The sequence below is a fragment of the Thalassophryne amazonica genome, chromosome 6 (assembly GCF_902500255.1).
Source record: "Thalassophryne amazonica chromosome 6, fThaAma1.1, whole genome shotgun sequence".
Classification (NCBI taxonomy): domain Eukaryota; kingdom Metazoa; phylum Chordata; class Actinopteri; order Batrachoidiformes; family Batrachoididae; genus Thalassophryne; species Thalassophryne amazonica.
In genome coordinates, this window is record NC_047108.1 from 56,362,549 (window position 1) to 56,387,060 (window position 24,512).

General features: G+C 42.2%; 1 protein-coding gene across 1 annotated transcript in view; it reads right to left on the reverse strand.

Annotated features, from left to right (window-relative positions):
- The window catches only part of LOC117512209 (plexin-A1-like), a 1,069,160-nt gene that overhangs the window by 149,565 nt on the left and 895,083 nt on the right, over nucleotides 1-24,512 (reverse strand). Inside the window, 1 exon segment of the mRNA XM_034172199.1 lies at nucleotides 19,432-19,668. Coding sequence (XP_034028090.1) covers nucleotides 19,432-19,668 — 237 coding nt within the window.

Below are 24,512 nucleotides of genomic sequence, written 5' to 3' on the forward strand. Positions count from 1 at the left end.
TACACTATTCTGGGTTTTGGCCTGATGCCTTGTTACTTTTGGCTTTAAAGTAAGGCTGTAACAAAGATTAATTTAAAAAAAAATATGGCTTTCCTTCACACAATTTGGTGCTCAAAATACAGACAAAAGTGTTTCAGAGGGTTATAAATTTAAAAATCATCCGGGGGAAGCTGGCCCCATTCTCCCCTATCCTGCAGCGCTTGGTGCATGGTTTGCTACAAGGAGGAGTTTAGCGGCTGTAGGAGAACTTTTACCACAGTTCTTGGTACGAGGCACACTACAGGAGAACTTTAGTGGCTGTAGGACAACTTTCCCCCAGCGCGCGATGTGTGGCACACTGTAGGAGAACTTTAGCGGCTGCAGAGAACTTTTTCCCCAGCGCTCAGTGCAGGTCACCCTGCAGGAGAACTTTAGCAGCTGCAGAGAACTGTTCCCCCAGCGCTCAGTGCAGGTTACACTGCAGAAGAACTTTAGTGGCTTTGGTTCTGTTAACTACGCCGTCTGGAAGCACTTTAAAATGAAAATGGCTATGAAGCGAGACAAAGGAACACCTCCGTTTCGGAGTGTTAGAGGACAAGTTTGGACATGCCTATCTCGGCTTTCAGTGCTTACCAGTCGAGTGAGTATAAGAGAACTTGTGGAGAGCTAGACATGTCCAAACTTGTCCTCTAACACTCCGAAACGGAGGTGTTCCTTTGTCTCGCTTCATCAGCGAATCGGTCGTGACACGCGAAGCCTCCGCGTGGCTTTCCATGACAAAATCTCTTGTTAAAAGTGAAATCTGCCGGAAAATGGCTGATGTCCAGCTCTTGTGATAACCAGAGAAAGAGCACACGACAGTCTCGTGTCCACAGAGACATCAGCTTAGAAATTATCCAGTGGTTTGTGCCGCGACATCGCAGCTCGGAGCGCGGCGCACCGACCGTCCTTAAAGGGGTCCTTAAAGCTGTAGTTAAAGTCCTTATTCTCTGTGAAGCCCGTAAAATTTTCACCAAAAGCCAGATAACTTTTTCTAATGGTTTCCAGGTGCCAGTCTAACAGCTTCTGAAAAAATTCTGATGGAAAAAAAGTCCTTTTCATTCCGCCATTTCCAGACGAGGGGGCGGGACCACTCCTTCCACAAGGCGTGCTCACAGGTGAATGACGTCACCGACAGGCGTGGAAAAACTCACGCATGCGCACGAGGGTTCAAGCATGTCTGACGTAAAAACATATGAATGAAATCCATATAGTTTAAAAAAAAAAATAAAAAGGACCATTACTTTATGGACACACCACGTAGTATAGATGTTAATGGGCAATTTTGGGTCCGATCTTGCACTTTTTAGAAAAAGTGCCAGATTTGGCATGGGAGTCCCTTTGGGGGTATATTTTTTATTTTGGATCAGGTACCCAGCTGAACCATGCCCGGAACCCGCTTTTTTAAGATGGTTTCCAAAATGGCCGCCAGAATACTTGTAAAGTCCTCTAACTTCATTTCTAGGCCACATAGAGACATGATCTTGGTGCCTAAACCCATGTTTATGAGTATAAGGAATCCAATGGTGATGATTAAAATATATTCTGATTGTCAGCCATCTTGGATTTTTCAAAATGGCTGCCAAAATATAATTTTGCTTTCCGATTTTGTTTCTAGGCCACATAGGGACATAATCTGGGTCTCTAAACCCATGTTAATGGGTATTAGGAACCCAATGGTGGTGACTGAAATATATTATGAAAACAGATTGACAAAGTAATATATGTATTGATTTCTACGAGTTATTCTGTGAGGTACCTTTTTCACTTAACTTTTAGAAAAATAATAAAGATAGAAACTAGAAAATTTTCACATGAAATCTCCTAAACCTGTGGTAATACACAGCATTCACAAGCTATGTGTTTATGAATGGTAACTAAGAGCTTCCATTGTTACCAAATAGAACAACAGAGTTGTAGTCTTACACACCTCTCTGCAGCTTCTCTCCCCCTGCCATCCCCTCATTACCCCATCCCCGTAGAGACGGTGTCTGCTCCCACACCACCAATAACCAGCAAAAATCTATTTAAGCATAAAAATTCAAAAAGAAAAAATAATATAGCACCTTCAACTGCACTACAGACTAAAACAGTTAAATGTGGTCTATTAAACATTAGGTCTCTCTCTTCTAAGTCCCTGTTAGTAAATGATAAAATAATTGATCAACATATTGATTTATTCTGCCTTACAGAAACCTGGTTACAGCAGGATGAATATGTTAGTTTAAATGAGTCAACACCCCCGAGTCACACTAACTGTCAGAATGCTCGTAGCACGGGCCGGGGCGGAGGATTAGCAGCAATCTTCCATTCCAGCTTATTAATTAATCAAAAACCCAGACAGAGCTTTAATTCATTTGAAAGCTTGACTCTTAGTCTTGTCCATCCAAATTGGAAGTCCCAAAAACCAGTTTTATTTGTTATTGTCTATCGTCCACCTGGTCGTTACTGTGAGTTTCTCTGTGAATTTTCAGACCTTTTGTCTGACTTAGTGCTTAGCTCAGATAAGATAATTATAGTGGGCGATTTTAACATCCACACAGATGCTGAGAATGACAGCCTCAACACTGCATTTAATCTATTATTAGACTCTATTGGCTTTGCTCAAAAAGTAAATGAGTCCACCCACCACTTTAATCATATCTTAGATCTTGTTCTGACTTATGGTATGGAAATTGAAGACTTAACAGTATTCCCTGAAAACTCCCTTCTGTCTGATCATTTCTTAATAACATTTACATTTACTCTGATGGACTACCCAGCAGTGGGGAATAAGTTTCATTACACTAGAAGTCTTTCAGAAAGCGCTGTAACTAGGTTTAAGGATATGATTCCTTCTTTATGTTCTCTAATGCCATATACCAACACAGTGCAGAGTAGCTACCTAAACTCTGTAAGTGAGATAGAGTATCTCGTCAATAGTTTTACATCCTCATTGAAGACAACTTTGGATGCTGTAGCTCCTCTGAAAAAGAGAGCATTAAATCAGAAGTGCCTGACTCCGTGGTATAACTCACAAACTCGTAGCTTAAAGCAGATAACCCGTAAGTTGGAGAGGAAATGGCGTCTCACTAATTTAGAAGATCTTCACTTAGCCTGGAAAAAGAGTCTGTTGCTCTATAAAAAAGCCCTCCGTAAAGCTAGGACATCTTTCTACTCATCACTAATTGAAGAAAATAAGAACAACCCCAGGTTTCTTTTCAGCACTGTAGCCAGGCTGACAAAGAGTCACAGCTCTGTTGAGCTGAGTATTCCATTAACTTTAACTAGTAATGACTTCATGACTTTCTTTGCTAACAAAATTTTAACTATTAGAGAAAAAATTACTCATAACCATCCCAAAGACGTATCGTTATCTTTGGCTGCTTTCAGTGATGCCGGTATTTGGTTAGACTCTTTCTCTCCGATTGTTCTGTCTGAGTTATTTTCATTAGTTACTTCATCCAAACCATCAACATGTTTATTAGACCCCATTCCTACCAGGCTGCTCAAGGAAGCCCTACCATTATTTAATGCTTCGATCTTAAATATGATCAATCTATCTTTGTTAGTTGGCTATGTACCACAGGCTTTTAAGGTGGCAGTAATTAAACCATTACTTAAAAAGCCATCACTTGACCCAGCTATCTTAGCTAATTATAGGCCAATCTCCAACCTTCCTTTTCTCTCAAAAATTCTTGAAAGGGTAGTTGTAAAACAGCTAACTGATCATCTGCAGAGGAATGGTCTATTTGAAGAGTTTCAGTCAGGTTTTAGAATTCATCATAGTACAGAAACAGCATTAGTGAAGGTTACAAATGATCTTCTTATGGCCTCGGACAGTGGACTCATCTCTGTGCTTGTTCTGTTAGACCTCAGTGCTGCTTTAGATACTGTTGACCATAAAATTTTATTACAGAGATTAGAGCATGCCATAGGTATTAATGGCACTGCGCTGCGGTGGTTTGAATCATATTTGTCTAATAGATTACAATTTGTTCATGTAAATGAGGAATCTTCTTCACAGACTAAAGTTAATTATGGAGTTCCACAAGGTTCTGTGCTAGGACCAATTTTATTCACTTTATACATGCTTCCCTTAGGCAGTATTATTAGACGGTATTGCTTAAATTTTCATTGTTACGCAGATGATACCCAGCTTTATCTATCCATGAAGCCAGAGGACACACACCAATTAGCTAAACTGCAGGATTGTCTTACAGACATAAAGACATGGATGACCTCTAATTTCCTGCTTTTAAACTCAGATAAAACTGAAGTTATTGTACTTGGCCCCACAAATCTTAGAAACATGGTGTCTAACCAGATCCTTACTCTGGATGGCATTACCCTGACCTCTAGTAATACTGTGAGAAATCTTGGAGTCATTTTTGATCAGGATATGTCATTCAAAGCGCATATTAAACAAATATGTAGGACTGCTTTTTTGCATTTACGCAATATCTCTAAAATCAGAAAGGTCTTGTCTCAGAGTGATGCTGAAAAACTAATTCATGCATTTATTTCCTCTAGGCTGGACTATTGTAATTCATTATTATCAGGTTGTCCTAAAAGTTCCCTAAAAAGCCTTCAGTTAATTCAAAATGCTGCAGCTAGAGTACTAATGGGGACTAGAAGGAGAGAGCATATCTCACCCATATTGGCCTCTCTTCATTGGCTTCCTGTTAATTCTAGAATAGAATTTAAAATTCTTCTTCTTACTTATAAGGTTTTGAATAATCAGGTCCCATCTTATCTTAGGGACCTCGTAGTACCATATCACCCCAATAGAGCGCTTCGCTCTCAGACTGCAGGCTTACTTGTAGTTCCTAGGGTTTGTAAGAGTAGAATGGGAGGCAGAGCCTTCAGCTTTCAGGCTCCTCTCCTGTGGAACCAGCTCCCAATTCAGATCAGGGAGACAGACACCCTCTCTACTTTTAAGATTAGGCTTAAAACTTTCCTTTTTGCTAAAGCTTATAGTTAGGGCTGGATCAGGTGACCCTGAACCATCCCTTAGTTATGCTGCTATAGACGTAGACTGCTGGGGGGTTCCCATGATGCACTGTTTCTTTCTCTTTTTGCTCTGTATGCACCACTCTGCATTTAATCATTACTGATCAATCTCTGCTCCCCTCCACATCATGTCTTTTTCCTGGTTCTCTCCCTCAGCCCCAACCAGTCCCAGCAGAAGACTGCCCCTCCCTGAGCCTGGTTCTGCTGGAGGTTTCTTCCTGTTAAAAGGGAGTTTTTCCTTCCCACTGTAGCCAAGTGCTTGCTCACAGGGGGTCGTTTTGACCGTTGGGGTTTTACATAATTATTGTATGGCCTTGCCTTACAATATAAAGTGCCTTGGGGCAACTGTTTGTTGTGATTTGGCGCTATATAAAAAATTGATTGATTGATTGATTGAACCCAGCAAATGAAAAAATGTTTTAGTGACGTTTTGGGAACGTTTCCCTTAAGTTGGGAAAACGTTTTAAAAAACATTGAAAGTGAAGCTCCGGTGAATGGCTTTTGTAAGTTTTGTTTTTAAAGTTTGTTTTAAACCTTTAGAGAACCAAATCACAACATTATTTTGGGGGCAAAGTTCACAAAAAACACTCTAAAAAGGTCCCCAAGATGTTGTGGAGAAGGATTGAAAAGGAAAACCATTTAAAAGCTGTTCGCCAGAGCTTCACTTTCAACAGTTTTTCAACGTCGTTTTTTGAACCAAATGTAAATGTTAAAAAACATTTCTGGTTTGCTGGGAATGATTTACTTCACAATGTGCTTATAATTTAAAACAGAGATACCTGTCACAAGCAATAAATGATTGCCACTATTGCCATTGCATTACATAATGTAGAAGCATAATGATTGTTTTGTACCCAAAAGCATATTTGTTGTTAGATGTTTTAGAAGTGGAAAGAACTATTAGATGCCTTTAGATTAATATTAACAGTTTTTAATGTCTGCTTCTTTTCTATTTCTGGTAAGTCGACAAAGACTCTTGGTGGTGGGTTTCCTAGTAGATAGAATCTTTCCAAAATGGCGACATACTCATCCACAAATGAAATTGACTGGACACTTTGTGCACTTTGTCAGAACAGAGAGAAACGAGATAAGCAGGGGAAGGTAGAGAAGCTTGTAAACCCAGCAAATAAAACTCAGAAAGAAGGAAAAAGTGGCTATGAAAGTCTGGCTCGGAACCTCAATGCCTTTCTTGAAATGGGCGATACACCAGAAGGTATTCTAGACATTCATAGGCTTGATGATGGTACTGGCATTGAAAATACTCTTATTAAGAACCAATCCATGTGGCACAAGTCTTGTTGGCAGAAATGTTGTAATCTAAGGCTTCAATGAGTACAGAAGAGGAAGTAAACAGAAACCTTGTGTTCAGAAGCACCAAGCCCTGCTTAAACAAGACACTCTCTGCCAACCACCAAAGGAAAATATGTGTTTAATTTGTGAGGAATCGGATGATAAGTAAAAGCTTATCACAGCTTCAAGCAAAGAAATTGATGCTACAGTGCGTGGGTATGCAACAGAATTAAGAGACTCCAAGTTACTTTCTAAGCTAGCAGCAGGAGATATGGTTGCAATAGATGCAGTCTATCATTTGGATTGTATGAATGTCCTTAGACATCACACCATCTCTCAATGAAGTCAGCTGCTTAAAACAAATAAACAGGAGACCTATGAAAGTCTTGTTCTGGGAGAACTTGTTGCATACATTGAAGAAGCTCGTCAAAGTAAGGAAGCTGTTCCAAACTTCAAATGATCAAAGCTTTCAAATCTTTACAGTAGCAGACTTGCATCACTCCAAGGTGTTGATAAAGTACATGTGCACTCCACCCGCCTGAAAGACAGACTTCTGAAACAGATCCCAGACCTCAGAGCAGAACAACAAGGAAGAGATGTTGTTCTGATGTTCAGCAAAGATATTGGTGACATACTTAAGAAAGCACTTGATAGTGAAAATGATGATGAAGGAGTTCATTTGGTGAAAGCTGCTCAGTGTGTTCGAAAACAAATCTTTCAGCAACAATATGAGTTTGATGGATCATTCAATGAGAAGTGTGAAGCAGATTCAGTTCCACCTGCTCTTAGTGCTTTGATGATGATGATTATGGAAGGCCTAAACATCAAAGATAAACAAATCAATCCTGCAAAAGAGAAGATTGCTCTGGGCCTGTCTCAGATGATGATGTTTAACTCAAAAAAACCAATCACTCCAAAGGAAACAAGCACTCAAAGGCATCCCAAAGAGAGAGAAATGCCACTTCCCATCTACCTAGGCCTGCTTGTCCAAGCCAGAACCAGAAAGAAAGAACTTGTAGACAAACTCTTTAGTCTTGGTCTGTGCATCTCCTATGACAGGGTTATGACCATATCAACTGAGATGGCAAACAAAGTTTGTGGCATATATGAAGCAGAACAGATAGCGTGCCCTCCAGCAATGGTGAAAAATGTCTTTACAGTTGGAACAGTCGATAACATTGACCACAACCCTAGTTCTAGAACAGCACAGGGGTCCTTTCATGGCACAGCTATCACATTAATGCAATTCCCCACACCAGAACATCCAGGAGAGAAGAGAACATTTCCATCTGTCCCAAATGAGCTACTAGCACGAAAACGAGCATTATCCCCATTGCCAAAATCATACACAGAGGTTCCAGCTACAACAGAGTGCAAAGCCACAAAAGTTCCACACATCGATGGTGTTGTGACAGCTCCATCCATACCCATAAACATAGGTTTAGAAACCAAGATCATGTCCGTATGTGGCCTAGAAGTGAAGTTAGAGGACTTTACAAGTAGTCTGGTGGCCATTTTGGAAACCATCTTAAAAAAGCGGGTTCCGGGCATTGTTCAGCTGGGTACCCAATCTAAAATGAAAACATACCCACAAAGGAACATTCATGCCAAATTTGGCACTTTTTCTCAAAAAATACACGATTTTTTCACTAACCTCTATACTAATACACTCTGAGTGCTGGTCCCAAGCCCAGATAAAGGAGTAGGGTTGCATCAGGAAGGGCACCCGGCGTAAAACAAGCCAACATAACCATGCAACAAACAAATTGGCTTTCCGTATGGGATCAGTCGAGGCCTGGGTTAACAGTGACCACCACCAGTGTCATTGCCCAACATGGTGCTGGGAAAAATTGGGCTGCTGCTGGATGAAGAAGAGGAGGAGGAAAACATGTCCAGAGACAGTGGAAGAAGAGCAAAACTAGAAGAGTGGAAGTGAGATTAATAACTTTGAATGTTGGCAGTATGAGTGGGAAAGATAGAGAGCTGGATGATATGATGGAGAGGAGAAAGGTAGGTATACTGTGTGTGCAAGAGATGAAGTGGCAGAGAAGTAAGAGCAGGAGCATAAGCGGTGGGTTCAAGTTATTGCATCATGGCATGAATAAAAAGCAAAATGGTGTTGGGTCATTTTAAAGGAAGAATGTGTGACGAGTGTGTTGGAGGTAAGCAAGTGCCTGACAGGGTGATGAGTGTGAAGTTGGAAATTGAAGATGACGAATATCATCATTCCATGTGCCCCACAGGTTGGTTGTGAGACAAAGGAGAAAGATTTCTGGATTGAATTAGATGAGGTGGTGGAGAGTGTGCTCAAGCATGAAAGAGTGGTGATAGGAGCAGACTTCAATGGGCATGTTGGTGAAGGGAACAGAGGTGATGAGGAAGTAATGGGTAGATATGGTATCAAGGACAGGAAAGTGGAAGGGTAGATGGTAGATGATTTTGCAAAAATTATGGAAATGGCTTTCAATTTCAATTTTTGAATTTATTTTCATTTATATAGTGCCAAATCACAACAGAGTTGCCTCAAAGTGCTTCACACAGGTAAGGCTGTGTTGAATACCAACTTTAGGGCCCCTTCACACATAGTATGAATGTGGTTGAATTGCGTATGAATTGCGCATGAAGCAGGAATCGTATGCAATATGTGTAAAATCATAGCTGCCTCCAACGCCTCATACACCTGTTGCTACAACTATTTGCTCACACCAGTGGCTGAAAGACAGAATGTGCCATGTGAAAGCCTATTTGATTCTTCTCGCGGCAGGTGTCAGCCAAATTCCAGGTGACACACATGAACATCTACACTGTTAGCTTGGCACTTAGAAAATAACAGCTGTTGAGACATCTGTGATCCTGGACGTCACAGCTGCAGAACATGTACCATGTTTTGACAGACACGCGCATGTGTGTTTGCTGTCCTCACATGGAAATACATAAAAACATATATCGCTTTTGCGATGGGCTGGAGAAACAGACCATCAGTTCATGTAGACACGCAGCAGGTGATCTGAATGTCATGTCTGTCTGACAGGACACGCGCGTCAGGCCAGACACGCGAGCGGGCCCGGCGCGACAGGCATGTCCTGTGAGCAACAAAGGACTATATGACAAGCCAGCAGTGTGACAAATACGCAACTTTCAGTCACATATCAGCAGAAATACGCCGTAACAAATGCTGTTTGGTCTGTTATCATGCTGCTTTTTTCTCTTTTTTAAATAAATACATTTATCTGCCTGTTGATTTTAGCCATTTCATGCTCCTATTATAAGTCAGTGATTGTAGTGCAGTGGTAAAGTTTCCATCTGGTAATCAGAGCTTTTATAAATGCAGGCGATCTGCTCTGTGTGAGCCTGATCCCATCAGATCTCAGAAGCTAAAGCCCCGTTTACACATAGACGGTAAGAGCTCCCGGAAGCATCCCGGAAGAGTTTTTGGCCATCTTAAGGATCAAACGCCATTGTTAACGCCGGCACTAGGGGGCGTGGCTTAGTTCCGGCTTTACCGGGAATCATTGAAAAAATTATTCTACATGTCGAATAATTCCGGGAGAGCTCCCGGAGAATTCGTGTGATGACGGAGACAACGCGAACAACGGCGTTTGACACTTTTTAATCGCCGTTTCATCCTGCCCTTTCCTGTAGTGCTGCAGTTTACACCGCCGTAATTGGCGGCTGGCATTGTATCCCTAATCAATGGCGTGTAAAACGGCGATAGAGCCCACATCGGCGTCCTCAAGGGCGTTTTAACCGGCGACAGAGGCAGACAAAATGGCGGCGTTAGCGGCCAGTACGCCGTTCTAAACGCCACCTCCCGGTTAACGGCATTCCAAACGGCCAATAGGCGGCGGTCAGCATAAAAACACTAGCGCACTGCATGCAGGCCTCTCACTCGCGGCCAGCTCCAGATATTTTTGCAGAGAAGCTCCAGTATGCCTCCTAAAAGAAACCTGGCAGCGGCAAGGACTTACCAAGAGGTCTGGTTCAGAAGCAGAGGGCAGGCCTGTGGTGGAGACGGAGCAACACGTTGAGGAGGGGAAAAGGAAGGAGAAGAAAAGGCTGAGGATGATCTCCCTCCCCCTGCAGTGACAGAGGCATGTATTCCTGCTGCTTCAGTCTATTATACTCTGGGGGTGGTGCCTATATGCAAAAGTTCCTGGAGTAACGCAGGATTTGCCTGGATAAAACCAGCGGTACACAGGGCATTATCGGCGGCAGCAGAACACCGCCGTTCTCACACGCGTCTTAACCTGCAATTGTAAAGGACAGAACTGGGTATTAACCCCCGTTGCCTGACGTGTGCCGGATGCTACGGCGTCAAAATGCTGCTTTATTCGGCGGATTTAGCGGCATTTTATCCGCGTATTTGCGGCTAGTATGGCGGTCAAAATGCTGGCGAAATGTTCCGCCCCTTTCCACCGCGAACACAGCCGGAACTACCGCGAACTTCGGTCTACGTACTACCCGCCAACAAAACCGTCTATGTGTAAATGGGGCTTAAGCAGTGCGGGGCCTGGTTAGTACTTGGATGGGAGACCTCTTTGGAACACCAGTGGCTGTATGTGTTTCTCCAGGTTACACTGGAGTTGCGTCAGGAAGGGCATCCGGTGTAAAACTTGTGCCAAATACCAATGCACCATCCACCAATGCATGCCACAGTATGAAGTTATGGGAAAGCGTAACACAAGCTAGGCTTAGAAAACAGGTAAAGGTCTGTGAACAGCAATATGGTTTCATGCCAAGAAAAAGCACTACGATGCAATGTTTGCTCTGAGAATACTGATATTCTCTATCAGTATTCTATATAGAGAAGGCCAAGAGTTACATTGTGTGTTTGTGGATTTAGAGAAAGATTATGACAGGGTGCCAAGAGAAGAGTTGTGGCATTATATGAGCAGGTCTGGAGTGGAAGAGAAGTATGTGAAAGTAGTGCAGAACATGAACAAGGATAGTGTGACAGCAGTGAGATGCACAGTAGGAACAAAGACTCTTTCAATTGGAGGTGGGATTACACCAAGTATCAGCTCTGAGTCCTTTCTTGTTTGCAATGGTAATGGACAGGTTGACTGATGAGATCAGACAGGAGTCTATATGGACTATGATGTTTGCAGATAATATTGTGATCTGTAATGAGAGTGGAGAGCAGGTTGAGTCTGTGAAAAGACGGTCTGGAGAGCAAGGGAATTTAAGTCAGTAGGAGCAAGACTGAGGACATGTGTGTGAAGGAGAGGGAGCCCAGTGGAAAACTGCAGTTACAAGGAGTTGATGCGGTGAAAGTAGATGAGTTTAAATACTTGGGGTCAAACGTCCAAAGTAAGGGAGAGTGTGGTAGAGAAGTGAAGAAGAGAGTGCAGGCAGGGTGGAGTGGATGGAGAAAGGTGGCAGGAGTTATTTGTGACTAAAGAGTATCAGCAATAGTGAAGGGGAAAGACTACAAGACAGTAGTGAGACCAGCCAAGCTGTATGGCTTGAAGACGGTGACACTAATAAAAAGACAGGATGCAGAGCTGGAGGTGGCAGAGCTGAAGACATTGCAATTCTCTTTGGGAGTGACCCTGAACAGGATTAGGAATGAACATGTCACAGGGACAGCTCAGGTGGGATGGTTTGGAGACAAAGTTAGAGAGGCAGGATTGAGGTGGTTTGGATATGTGCAGAGAAGGGACCCAGGGTACATAGGAAGAAGGATGCTGAGGATGTAGCCACCAGGCAGGAGGAGAAGAGGGAGGCCAAAGAGGACATTTTTGGATGTGGTGAAGGAGGACATGCAAATGGTTGGTATGACAGAGTAAGATACAGAGGACAGGCTGAGATGGAAATGATTGATCTGCTGTGGTGACCTCTAAGGGGCGTAGCCAAAAGAAGAAGAAGGTTCAGTGTTATTTAATATTATGGACCTCAAAAAGCCAAAAAAATTACTTTACTAACATCTACAATGACCTGAAACCAAAGTTGAATACATTTATTTAAATGTATTTATTGTTTATTGTTTACATTGTTTATTTTATTTATTTATTTATTTATTTATAGTGTCTGTAGGTATGTTTAATGTTTACTGTGTCCTGGCTTTGTGTGTCCTCTCCTGGTTGTTATATTGTTGTGTGGGTTCCGTATGTGTGTGTGTGTGTGTGTGTGTGTGTGTGTGTGTGTGTGTGTGTGTGTGTGTGTGTGTGTGTGTGTGTGTGTGTGTGTGCGTGCGTGCCCCTGGGCAGTTTGTTTGGTGTATGTGTGAGTATATGCTTTCCTGGTCCATGTATCAAGTCTTATGTGTGTCTCTGTCTTGTCTTGGCTGTGTGTGGGTGAATGTGTGTTCATGGTCTGTGAACTCCCCTGTGTGGGTGTGTTATTCTGGGTGTTCAGCCCGCAGTCTTTCACATTGTTGTCCTTCCTGTGATGTCTTAACACTGTCCCCCCCTGCCATGGTCCTCTGATTATTGCTCTCGTGTTTCTCTTGTATTTTGTTGGTTTGCCTCGTGTCTCAGGTATAATGGCATGTGTATGACTGTGTACATCACTGGCCTTACTTGTCTGGTTTTGCACTATTTTGGTTCTTGATTCATGTTCTTATTGTTCATCACTGTTTATGTTGTCTTTGAGTTCTAGGTTTATTTTTGCATTGTTTTATACTTTGCCTTTTGATTTAGCCAAAATGACATTCAAGCCAAAGAAATCCAGGAGTTTGATTATCAGAAAGGGGGAAATCACCTTCAAATACAATCTGGCCATTCAAGGGGAGACCATTCCTACCATCAAAGTATCTTGGGAAATGGTATGACGAGTCATTAAAGGACCATGACAATGTCCACACCACTGAGAAGCAAGCACAGTTGTGGCTGGAGAAAATAGATGCATATGGACTACCAGGGAAATTTAAAGCAAGGCTATATCAGCATGGCCTGCTCCCCAGACTGATGTGGTACCTGATGATGTATGACGCCCCAGTAACTGCTGTAGAGGTGCTTGAGCGGAAGATCAACTCCCATCTAAGAATGTGGTTAGGTATTCCACCAAGCTTTACATTAGTGGGGCTGTACATCAGGTCAGGGCAATTGCAATTACCCCTATCTTCCCTGGTAGAGGAGTTTCAAGTAGCCAAATGTAGAGTGGCCATGATTTACAAAGAATCCAGAGACAGCAAGGTCAGAGAAGCAGGAATAAGAACAAGGTCAGGACATAAGTGGGAGGCCTATGCCTCTCTGGCCTTAGCGGAAGGATATCTGATGCTCAAAGATATCATTGGAGCACCTTGCATTGGACGACAGGGTTTGGGAATGTCTCACATTCAAACTTGGGGGAAAGCCAATCCAGCAGAAAAAAGAGCCATGATCCAGGCAGAAGTAAGGGAGCTGGAAGAGGAGCAAAGGAAAGCAAAAGCAATTGAGCTTGGTTCCCAAGGTGCTTGTACGCGGTGGGATCTCCCTAAGTGGAAAGTGTCAATGAACGAGCCCTGGAGGTGTGCTTGCATATTTCTATTCTTCTTTGTTCCCCGCACCTGTTGTTAATCTTGTCAGATAGATGATAAGCCGCACCTGTTTGTTGCCATTCAGTTTGTTTGTTTGTTTGTTTGTTTTTTTTATGGGTTGTTGGTCTGTGTCTTCAGATTATGTCCTGGTTTGTAAGTACTGTCAGTATGATTATTTTCCACTGTGTTCCTGCCACCTGTTCATTGTAATCTGCTCCCTGATCCTCCCTGTGTCTTCAGACTTCAGACAACTTTATTGATCCATAAAAGGGCAATTACGTTTACACTCCAATTACCTCAGAATTGAGGCAAAGTGGGTGAAGGCCGCAGCAGGAGGGGCCCGCGCAACCTTTTTTTTTTTACCTCCACCATGTCACAGTATATGGAAGTTGATGCACATTGGATAATTAAAGTACAGTGGTTTTTGCATCTATACTTCCTCTCTCCCAGCTGCCTGCTTTTGGGTTTTGATTTGACTCTGCTCCTGCGCACACCACAACAGAATAGACCAGCAAACAGAAACCCTACAGGCAGCCTCCCCATTTGGTCACTGTGAAGACCTTTTGTAAAAAATGAGGGTGTTGTTTAATTGTTTCCACTGCTGTTACACTGCTAAAAAGAAGAGAGATTTTTTAACAGAAGCATGGGATTTGGTAGAATCTAACAGGTGGGCTTTCGATTATTTCCTGGAGCTATTCTTCCTGGACAATGTTTTTGAGCAGGATAGGCTCCCAACTGGGTGAACCACCACAAGGAGTACATACGGTACCATGAACTGAATGCTATGGAAGCCCTGTTCAGTTAGATGGATGGATGGATGAGATTTATTGTCACTGTCATTTCAAGTGCAACAGCAACGAGATTATGTCCACACTCAAATTGCCACAGACAAGATACAGCATTTAATCCACAATTATTACTTGTTTACCGTAATAATGGCACACATCAGAATTAAAGACAACACATATACATTTGACATTGTTCATGTGCACTAAGCTTGAAACAGTCCATTTTCCAAATTGAGGCGATGTGAGTGTGTGGTAGCCGCTAGCTTGGGGGGAACATGGGCCTACCACAGTTAATGGGTGGCATGGAGCAGCATGAGCGGGGGCTGGGATGGGGTGGTGGATAGGGACAGGAGGGGGGTAGGGACGATGTGGAGCATGCTTCAGTCTCTTGCTTTGTAGGTGGAATTCTTTCCCATTCTTGCTTGATGTACGACTTCAGTTGTTCAACAGGCTGAGGTCTCCGTTGTTGTATTTGTGCTTCGTAATGTGCCACACATTTTTAATGAGTGACAGCTCTAGACTGCAGGCAAGCCAGTCAACTACCGGTACTCTTTTACTACAAAGCCACGCTGTTGTAACACGTGCAGAATGTGGCTCGGCATTGTCTTGCTGAAATAAGCAGGGACGTCCCTGAAAAAGACATTGCTTGGATGGCAGCATGTGTTGCTCCCAAACCTGGATGTAACTTTCAGCATTGTTGGTGCCATTGCAGATGTGTAAGTTGTCCATGCCATGGGCACTAACAGACCCCCATACCATCACAGATGCTGGCTTTTGAACTTTGCGCTGGTAACAATCTGGATGGTCTTTTTCCTCTTTTGTCCAGAGGACATGACGTCCATGACTTCCAAAAACAATTTGAAATGTGGACTCATCAGACAACAGCAGACTTTTCCACTTTGCATCTGTCCATTTCAAATGAGCTCGGGCCCAGAGAAGGCGGCGGCGTTTGTGGATGTTGTTGATGTATGGCTTTCGGTTTGCATGGTAGAGTTTTAACTTGCACTTGTAGATGCAGTGACAAACTGTGTTAACTGACAATGATTTTCTGAAATGTTCCTGAGCCCACGCAGTAAGATCCTTCACACAATGATGTCAGTTTCTAATGCAGGGTCGCCTGAGGGATCAAAGGTCACAGGCATTTAATGTTGGTTTTCAGCCTTGCCGCTTACATGTAGAAAGTTCTCCAGATTCTCTGAATTTTCTGATTATATTATATTACTTATTACTTATATTATATTACTTATTATTATATTACTGTAGATGATGGAATCCCTAAATTCCTTGCAATTGAACATTGAGAAACATTGTTCTTTAACTGTTGGGCTATTTTTTCATGCAATTGTTCAAAAAGTGGTGATACTCGCCCCATCTTTGCTTGTGAACGGCTGAGCGTTTTGGGGATGCTCCTTTTATACCCAATCATGACATTCACCTATTTCCAATTAACCTGTTCACCTGTGGAATGTTCCAAACATGTGTTCTTTGAGCATTCATCAACTTTCTCAGTCATTTGTTGCCCCGTCCCAACTTATTTGAAACGTGTTGCAGCTACCCATTTCAAAATGTGCATATTTTTGTGCAAAAACAAATTGTATCAGTTTGAACATTAAATATCTTGTCTTTGTGGTGTATTCAGTTTAATATAGGTTGAAGAGGATTTGCAAATCATTGTATTCAGTTTTTCTTTACATTTTACACAACGTCCCAACTTCACTGGAATTGGGGTTGTAGAACCTTTTGTCATCAATCCAGTCCCAGCCTCATAACCACATGGCTCTGCGCTCCCTCGCCTCCACTATCCAGAAACTGCTTGGTAAACTTCAGTCACCAGTGATCATATCTGATCCAGTCTCCCGCATCAGCTCTTGGTTTCCATGCTCTCCCACATCATCCGTAGCCTCCTTTCCACCTTGTCTCAACACTCGGACACGTCTCCCAGCTCACTCTTCCCTGGTCCGGGGGCTAGACGTCATGCTCCGTCTCAACATTCAGCAACCCACGCACCATTCCAGCCACCGGTGGTCCCCGCACCACTGCTACTAATGGCCTTGGCTGATCCTTCGCAGTCTCCACCTGTGCCTGACACCACCTGCAGCTCGGGTGTGACTAGACCAAAAAAAGAAATGCAGGTCCAAGGGGATCAACAGTTGCAAGCCTCAGAGACTGCTGAATGTACATCAGCACCTGCATTGGGGCCAGTCCCACGCGACACACCTGGTCCATCTGCAGAGCCACCTCTTGGCTCTTGTCTTCCAGGTTGGTGTTCAGGTCCGGTGGAATACTGGAGGCAGTGGAGGTGGCAGAGGCAATCTGCTCAGCTCCTGTTGACATCTCTGAGGGGCTGCCTGTGCCAGCACCAGAGGGAATGCCCACTTCGGGCCCCGAAGGCATTGGGGTGCAGAGAGCCCTGGAACAGATGACCTCATCGGGGTGCTCTCCGCCCCCACTTCTGCTGACACTGCTACAGGCCCAACCGGTTCTTTTTTGGAAAATGCCATTGTGGAGTTGTTACCCCACAATAGATGACATAAATGGGGAGCCGTCCACCCCTGCTTATGCTGATGTTGCTGTGGGCCCAGCCAGTTCTTTGGAAGATGCCATCGAGGAGCCGTCCACCCCCAACACCGGGAGAGGTCGATGCAGACCCCGCTCCACCACAACAGATGAACATCCCCTTACCTGAGATGGCGGTTGAACATGAGTGGGCTGTACAGCAGCCCTGCTGTCTCTGTGGTGAACTCTGGAGGGCTGTGCAGCCGACCTCCAGACACTGCAATGGACTCTGCCAGCTGAAGGGCCAATCTCCCTTCTCCACCAGGAACTCCAGCTGGCTTCACAGTCGGCATCCCGACCCTCGGTTCGTATTAAGCTGCCCCCCCACACACACACACCAGTCGCCAGCCTCTGCATTCAGTGGTGGTCAGACTGTGCCTTTTTTCAGTCATAATGTCTTTCTACATTGTTGTCCCCTGGGTGGTTCACCATTGTTTTGTGGCATTTTGTTTTGTTTGATGTTTCTCGGGTACAAAACTACATTATTCATTTTCTGTTTCTTTTGTCACAAAAAGTATTCATTCTATTTATTTATAACAGCTTTTTTTTTCTTTTGTTTTGTATTTAAAAACATCCATCACACAAAACTCCTCTGCGCCCCCGTGCGTAATGCTCAGTGTCCCTCTGAACACACAATGAATGTTACGCATAGCATTATCTCGGAAACCCATTGGTCTATTTGGATGGTGAACACCTCTGTCGAACTGTCAGAGCCAGAGAATCGAGAGGCAGTTCCAAAATCTATGTTAGTAACATCATTCGCCAATCACAACAAAGAATACACATCATGTATCAAGAGAAATCACTGCCTTACTTCACAATGTGTTCCATCTCCCAAAGCAAAAAGTTGGAAAATCTGTGGAATCACTTCAGTGTGACACAGGAGCATAGGATTCCCCATTTCTAATGGATTTTTGTGCTGTAACATAACTTATGATCACAAACAGCAAAGGTTGGATATAATTTCTGGTGATGGCTGTGTGAAGTTTATTTTTGGTGTGTTTTTTAGCTGTTAGTTCAGCGAATTTTAGATGTAGAGTGACAAAACTTATTCTTGCAGTCAGCGCTATGTCACTTCCGGTTAGCGACAGTTTTACTCAGTGAAAACAAATCAGGTCAGCCAGATCTGTTCAGACAGCCAACTAGTCAACACATTTTTTGCCAGCCTGCATGTTCCCATAAAGTCTTCTCACAGTTTGGTAGCTGGTGTTTGTCATTGTCTACGACTACTCAGACACCTTTGTTTTCACCAAGTAGCTAGTTGTCCCATGCGTCACTAAGCGGAAGTGGGTTAAGTCCCCTGATAAGTGACCACGAGAATGCCATTATTATCTGTGGAACATCCGCTTGTGTTGTTTGTATTGGTAGCATGACGTAGCGCAAATGCATGTGCCGGTTGTGCGGACGTGTGCCATTACCATCTCCTCCCTGCTTGTTCATTTAGTCGTTTGATGTTAGAATAGAGTTTTGCTTTGGTAGAAATGCTTGTTTTAGACTTTTAGGGGAGGTTGTAACCATTAAGTGGATATGCAACATGTCTTGGTTGCTACATGTTTTGCATGATTTTAAACTGGAAAATCGGCAGTCTGTCAGCACTCGGGTTTTACAGGTTAATGGAGAAAAATGCAGTATAAAATGGGGATAAAAAAAAAAATTAGAAAATGCAATAATGTCCATAAATAAAATGCAAATGGTCTATCCAAATTATTTAAGATCTTGCGCACTGATAGTTACCTAAGTAGCAGAGTGCAAGTTGGCCTCTGCTAAAATTTTGTGGATGTGGAGACACTGGGTTTTACAGCTAAATCCTTCAATTGCAAAACAAACCAGTGTTGAACTGAAACAAAGTTACATGCTTATTATTAGTAATAGTACAAGTGATACTAAAATAATGTGCATACGAAGACAATAAAAATGACACTCAAAATGCACCAAATAGGACTTTTTTGGGGGGGGGGGGGGGGGGGGGTTCTCCTTACCCCCAAAATTTTCCATTGGCTTCACAGCCTGCTACCTTCAACTCATTTGAAATTCCCACCTATTGTGTAATTTTTGGAACACCCTGTTAAAGATCACGAATCAAACCAATCATACAGTTAAACTTACTGTTTGTACTGACTACTTCTGTGTCATTATCAGTGTTTAAACCAATATTTGCATCAGTACATCCCAAATCCAGACAGCAGATATTGCTTGCTAATACGCTTCGTATGGAATCTGTCACAATGAAATCTTTCTAATCAGAGCATTTGCAGAAACAAAAATAGACTTAAATACAAAGTGCAGAACAGCACATTCTCTCAAAAAAACCATTTCTGTCTTTCCAACCTTGAGTATTAGCGGCGAAGTTGGTTTGAGCTCCAGTATCCCAGAAGGACTTAGTGGTTCAAAAATGGGGTCGGGGTAGTAACTGAATGTCTCATTGACGACCACCAGTGCATTCACATTGTCCATGTAGAATCCAATCTCATCCGGACCTGTCCCTGTCTCTGAAAAGCCCAATTCTGAATCCGCTACTGAAGGCGCGAGGCATACCATTACTGAGTTGTTATACACTGTGCAGTTCTGAAAAGACAAAGAAAGAGAGAAAGACAAAAAACATCATGCTCTCAGAATTAAATTACATATCAAATGTAGAAACAAATCTAAATATGTTGAAATCTACTTACAGTATTATCAAAAGACTAACATGTACAAAGCGGCTGCTCTTTTATAATCTCATGATAAGACTTATAGAATATAATTATGCTCCAAATTAGATATTTTGGGTATAATAGCATTTCATTGTTTCAACACAGCAGACTCTGAAAATATTTTTAGAAATGATAATGTTGGTAATTTTATGATTAAGTATTAACAGGACTGAGTGCACTTAAAATATTTTTATAACACTGATATGGAAAATACATTAATCTGTTGCGGCAGAAAGGTGGCTTAGTGGCTAGCAGTGTTGCCTCACAGCAAGAGGGTCAGGGGATCACTTCCCACCTGAGCCTTTCTGTGTGGAGTTTGCATGTTCTCCCCATGATGGTATGGGTTCCCACCAGAATGTATACACAGCATCCGATTCAATTGTGCAATTGAAAATCAGCCAGACTTGTGTTGACTGCAATAGTGAAATGCAAAGAAAATGGAAGGAAAATAATGTTTTTTTGTAAATGTATTGACAATGGACCAAAACATTTACAAACATCAAAATGATCCTTTAAGTACAAACTGGCACTTTGATAAAGGACTGTGTGGAATCCGCAGGCTTTTTGCATCAATAAATGGCCATTTTACCTAAATGTTGAAGTGCCTCAGTAGTGTGTGAAGCTCACATCTTTACCCTGACAACTAGAGAGCATCCATTCAGAGTGACAATTGTCAAAGTGCTTTCTCAATATTATTTACGGAATTGATGGAAATCTTCATACGAGACTTTAGCATTTACAAGACTGTTACTCTTTAATCCTAAAAACATTTTCTATGTCAGATTCTCTCTCATTCTCACAGATACAATCCCAGTGTTTGTCTAACACAAACACCAGTGAGGGATGGTGACATATGAAAAGCTTTGTGACCTCTAGCAGTGTGAGATATCTGAAGCAGGAGGCACAAATACCAGATGTATATACGTAAATAGCACTGTACAAGCAGTTGTCTGGAGTTGAATTTATGAGCCCTATACAGTGCAAAGCAGCATACAGTGCAGCACAGGCCTCATTTGTAGCTTACAACTGATGTAGTTGTAATTTTCACATCCAGAGCGTAGATACTTAAAATTGCAAGTTTACTCATGCGCATCTGTGTATCTATGGGAATGTTGGTATAAAAATGAGATGTTGTTATGTGCAGTGTTCCTACATTACTATCATGTAGCAGTTGAAAGCAATTGGACCATAGGCCTGCAAGAACCTCCAGCACAAGAGTTGTACTGCAATTTACAAGGATCAATATTCATATAGTCTTACATAGGAGCTCATGATGCCTGCATGCTCTGTCTGTATGCACAGGCATATGTAATAATTATCATACTACCACTGAACTGAACTGGAAACAAAAAGTAAAAAAAAAAAATGCTGAAAAAATACAAAACTTTAACAATTCTGTTTTGTACTATATTGTTACACTGGTTTGGTCCCTCATGGGTTGGTTGGTGGATATCCCCAATCAATGACATAAATGGGGTGTATTTCATCTTCACAGGGGATCTGGACATGGCTTGAAACTAGGGATGCACCGATACCACTTTTTCCCAGACCGAGTACTTAGTACTTACATTTGGATACTCATCAATACTTTCTTTGTCCTTTAACATTAACTGTGTGTTTCTTAACAAACGTGACACTGCCAGACAATCTCACTTAAATGTAACCTGCGGACTTCAACGCTATACCACACCAATAACTGAAATGAAATTGTCCATCACTAACTTTACTTATGTCTGTGATCACCAGTGTTGCCACAGTTACTTTGAAAAAGTAATCCAATTACTGATTACTCCTTGAAAAATAACTTAGTTACCTTACTGATTACTCAATTTTAAAATTAACTAAGTCACATTAGTAGTTACTTTATTAGTTGCTTTCAGCAGCTGCTGACAACACCCCTTGCCACCTCAACATGAAAATGATAACCCGTTTTGCTAATACTCACTTTACAGTCACCCTTTCTTGACTTCAAGAAATATAAATACAGTACTTGTTTCATAAAAAATAAAATAAAGACATTTTCTTGACTTTATATTTAAATGCTGACAGCACTGTAACAGAAAAAAACATACAATTTATAATATACATTGTTTATAAATGTAACGATTAAATTCTTTATAGCATTTTTCTACCATTTAAATTATTTCTCAACATTTTAATTGTTAAAATTATTATTATTATAGCCATAGTAGTAGTAATAGTATGAAAAATTGCCTTCAAAAGTGGACCTTTAATCTCGGGGTGTGAAGGGGGAAGCACCCCCCCCTTTCTCTCTGGATTCACCCCTGGTTTGCCATCTGAGCAGGAAGAATTGATTATGTGTATTTATTTAAAAAGCACAACCAGATTGACAGGCAGGGATTTTTTTTTTTATTTTTTTTTTACATTTTTCAACATTTTTTTTACTTCATGTCAACCTCTGAAAGAGACTTTAGGCACATCTGGGTGTAAAAAACAAGCATTAGCATTTGTTAATGTGTGCAGAACAGCTGTTTTTAGCGAGGACCCAAATAGAGTAGCTTAGAGTTGTAAAGAAAAAAAGTGTAAAAATGTCTTTGTAAAGCTCAGTGCAGGTGTGCTGCTATCACTGTGCTTTCAGAGACAATAGGTGTTCTCAACTCTGAGCTGTGCTGCAGAAAAGAGATGAAAAGGTCACAGCATCAAATGGTTCGTGGGTGAAGTGGGCAGTTCACTCGAACCACGACCTCTGCCTGCTCACGGGCTGCAGTGACAGGTTGACATCACACTGCTGTAAAGGGGTATCGGGTGTCTACTATCAGAGCAGTTTTATGATTACAAGTACAAGTAAATACATATGGGATCGGCCAATACCCGATAGTGGTATCGGGATCAGTGCATCCCTACTTAAAACAAAACATGACTGATAATACATCAGTGAGATGTGTAACAACCTATGCTTTGATACAAAAACACATTATTAACTCTAAGCACACACTCCAACATCAACAGAAAAAGAAAAGCTCACTCACTCCATGTCTGTGTCAAAGTGTAGTGCACAGATCATACCATGCTATGGGGCACAGACATTTTTTGGCTGGAGTCAGAGGGAACAGTTTTATCTTACAGCTAAAGGACCTGTAGGCATCTCAGTGTGGCATATCTTGACGTCCTTATCCATCTATTCATTCAGGCATTTGCATGTGATGTCTGTTTCAAAGACCAACTGAACCAGCTGCATCCCGCCTGCAGTGGCCAGTTGAGACATTCCACCATACTGAGAGTGAATTTTCACACATAAGTAGTGGACATAAGCAGTTGTCATGACATTTATAATATTTTTCTGCTGCTTCTGTTCATGGACTTGGGTTGCACAACTACCTGTACTTGTCAAAAAAAACACCTCTTATTTCTGAGTCTGCCCTCTGGACAGCATTGTGCCAGATGCGGGTGCACAGGCGTCTTAAAGACAATAACAGAAAACAATCTGATTTGTCTGATTTGACATTATACCCAAAACACAATATCTTTGCACACTGTGCTCTACTTTCCACTGAGATTCCATGCTGTGAAAATAGTAATGTGGAGCTGGACATGCCCTGAATGCATGTGTGCAATACATTTATACCCCCGTCACACTAGAGGCTGAATGAGCCCGAATGCCATCTGAATGACAGTTCAACCTCCATTCGGGCAAAGTCGAGGCACAATCAAAATCAGACAAATTTGTGTGGCTGGCCTGAATGTTTAGGTCATGTTCAAAACAGCTGAGGTGCTCTCAAGGTGGAAAAATATCATACGGCATTTGAGGTGGACTCTAACTGCAATCTGACTGCATTTTAATTATTCTCATGGAGTCAAAACAGCATTCAAAACTGTCTGATCACATTCAAGGGAAATTTGCCATGGTCAAACACATCTAATCCTGCCAGCATGTCCCGGACTGCACCCCCCATGCATGCCACTTGGGCTGCGCAAAGGAAATATTATAATGTGCAATGTCTGTCATATGCATTAATTTTGTGGACTAGATGTGAAGATTGCGCAGTCAAACTGAAACATTGTGTATCACTGCGGGTCAGCGTGTCTCTGAGCATCTGTTACATCCATTATGAGCATATTAGAAACCCATTGTCAGTTCACCTCATGTGTTGGAAGATGTATATATAATATTATGTTATCATGGCTGTAACACCAGGTTCAGATGGCTGTGCTGTGTATCAGGGTATCACAGAGATGCACAGATGCACAGTGCTTGTGAACGCGGTGTAAGAGCTGTAATAAATATATAATAACCGATACATCTTCCATTAGAAGCACTGACAATGCAGCTGTTCACCAAGGCACTAAAATGTAAATAAAGTAAGTAATCACCTTTGGAACAGCTCCAGACGTGCTTCCCACCACATCGTGACCATCAGCCAAGCCACAGTCATCAGCTGTCATGTTTTCCATGTGACATGGGTGCGAAGTGGGATGATGACATCCGCCATGATCTGACAGCAGATGAATAGTCCATTACGGAATAATTATTCCATATGTTCCATATTCCATTTCAGGCTCCTCTCCTGTGGAACCAGCTCCCAATTCAGATCAGGGAGACAGACACCCTCTCTACTTTTAAGATTAGGCTTAAAACTTTCCTTTTTGCTAAAGCTTATAGTTATGGCTGGATCAGGTGACCCTGAACCATCCCTTAGTTATGCTGCTATAGACGTAGACTGCTGGGGGGTTCCCATGATGCACTGTTTCTTTCTC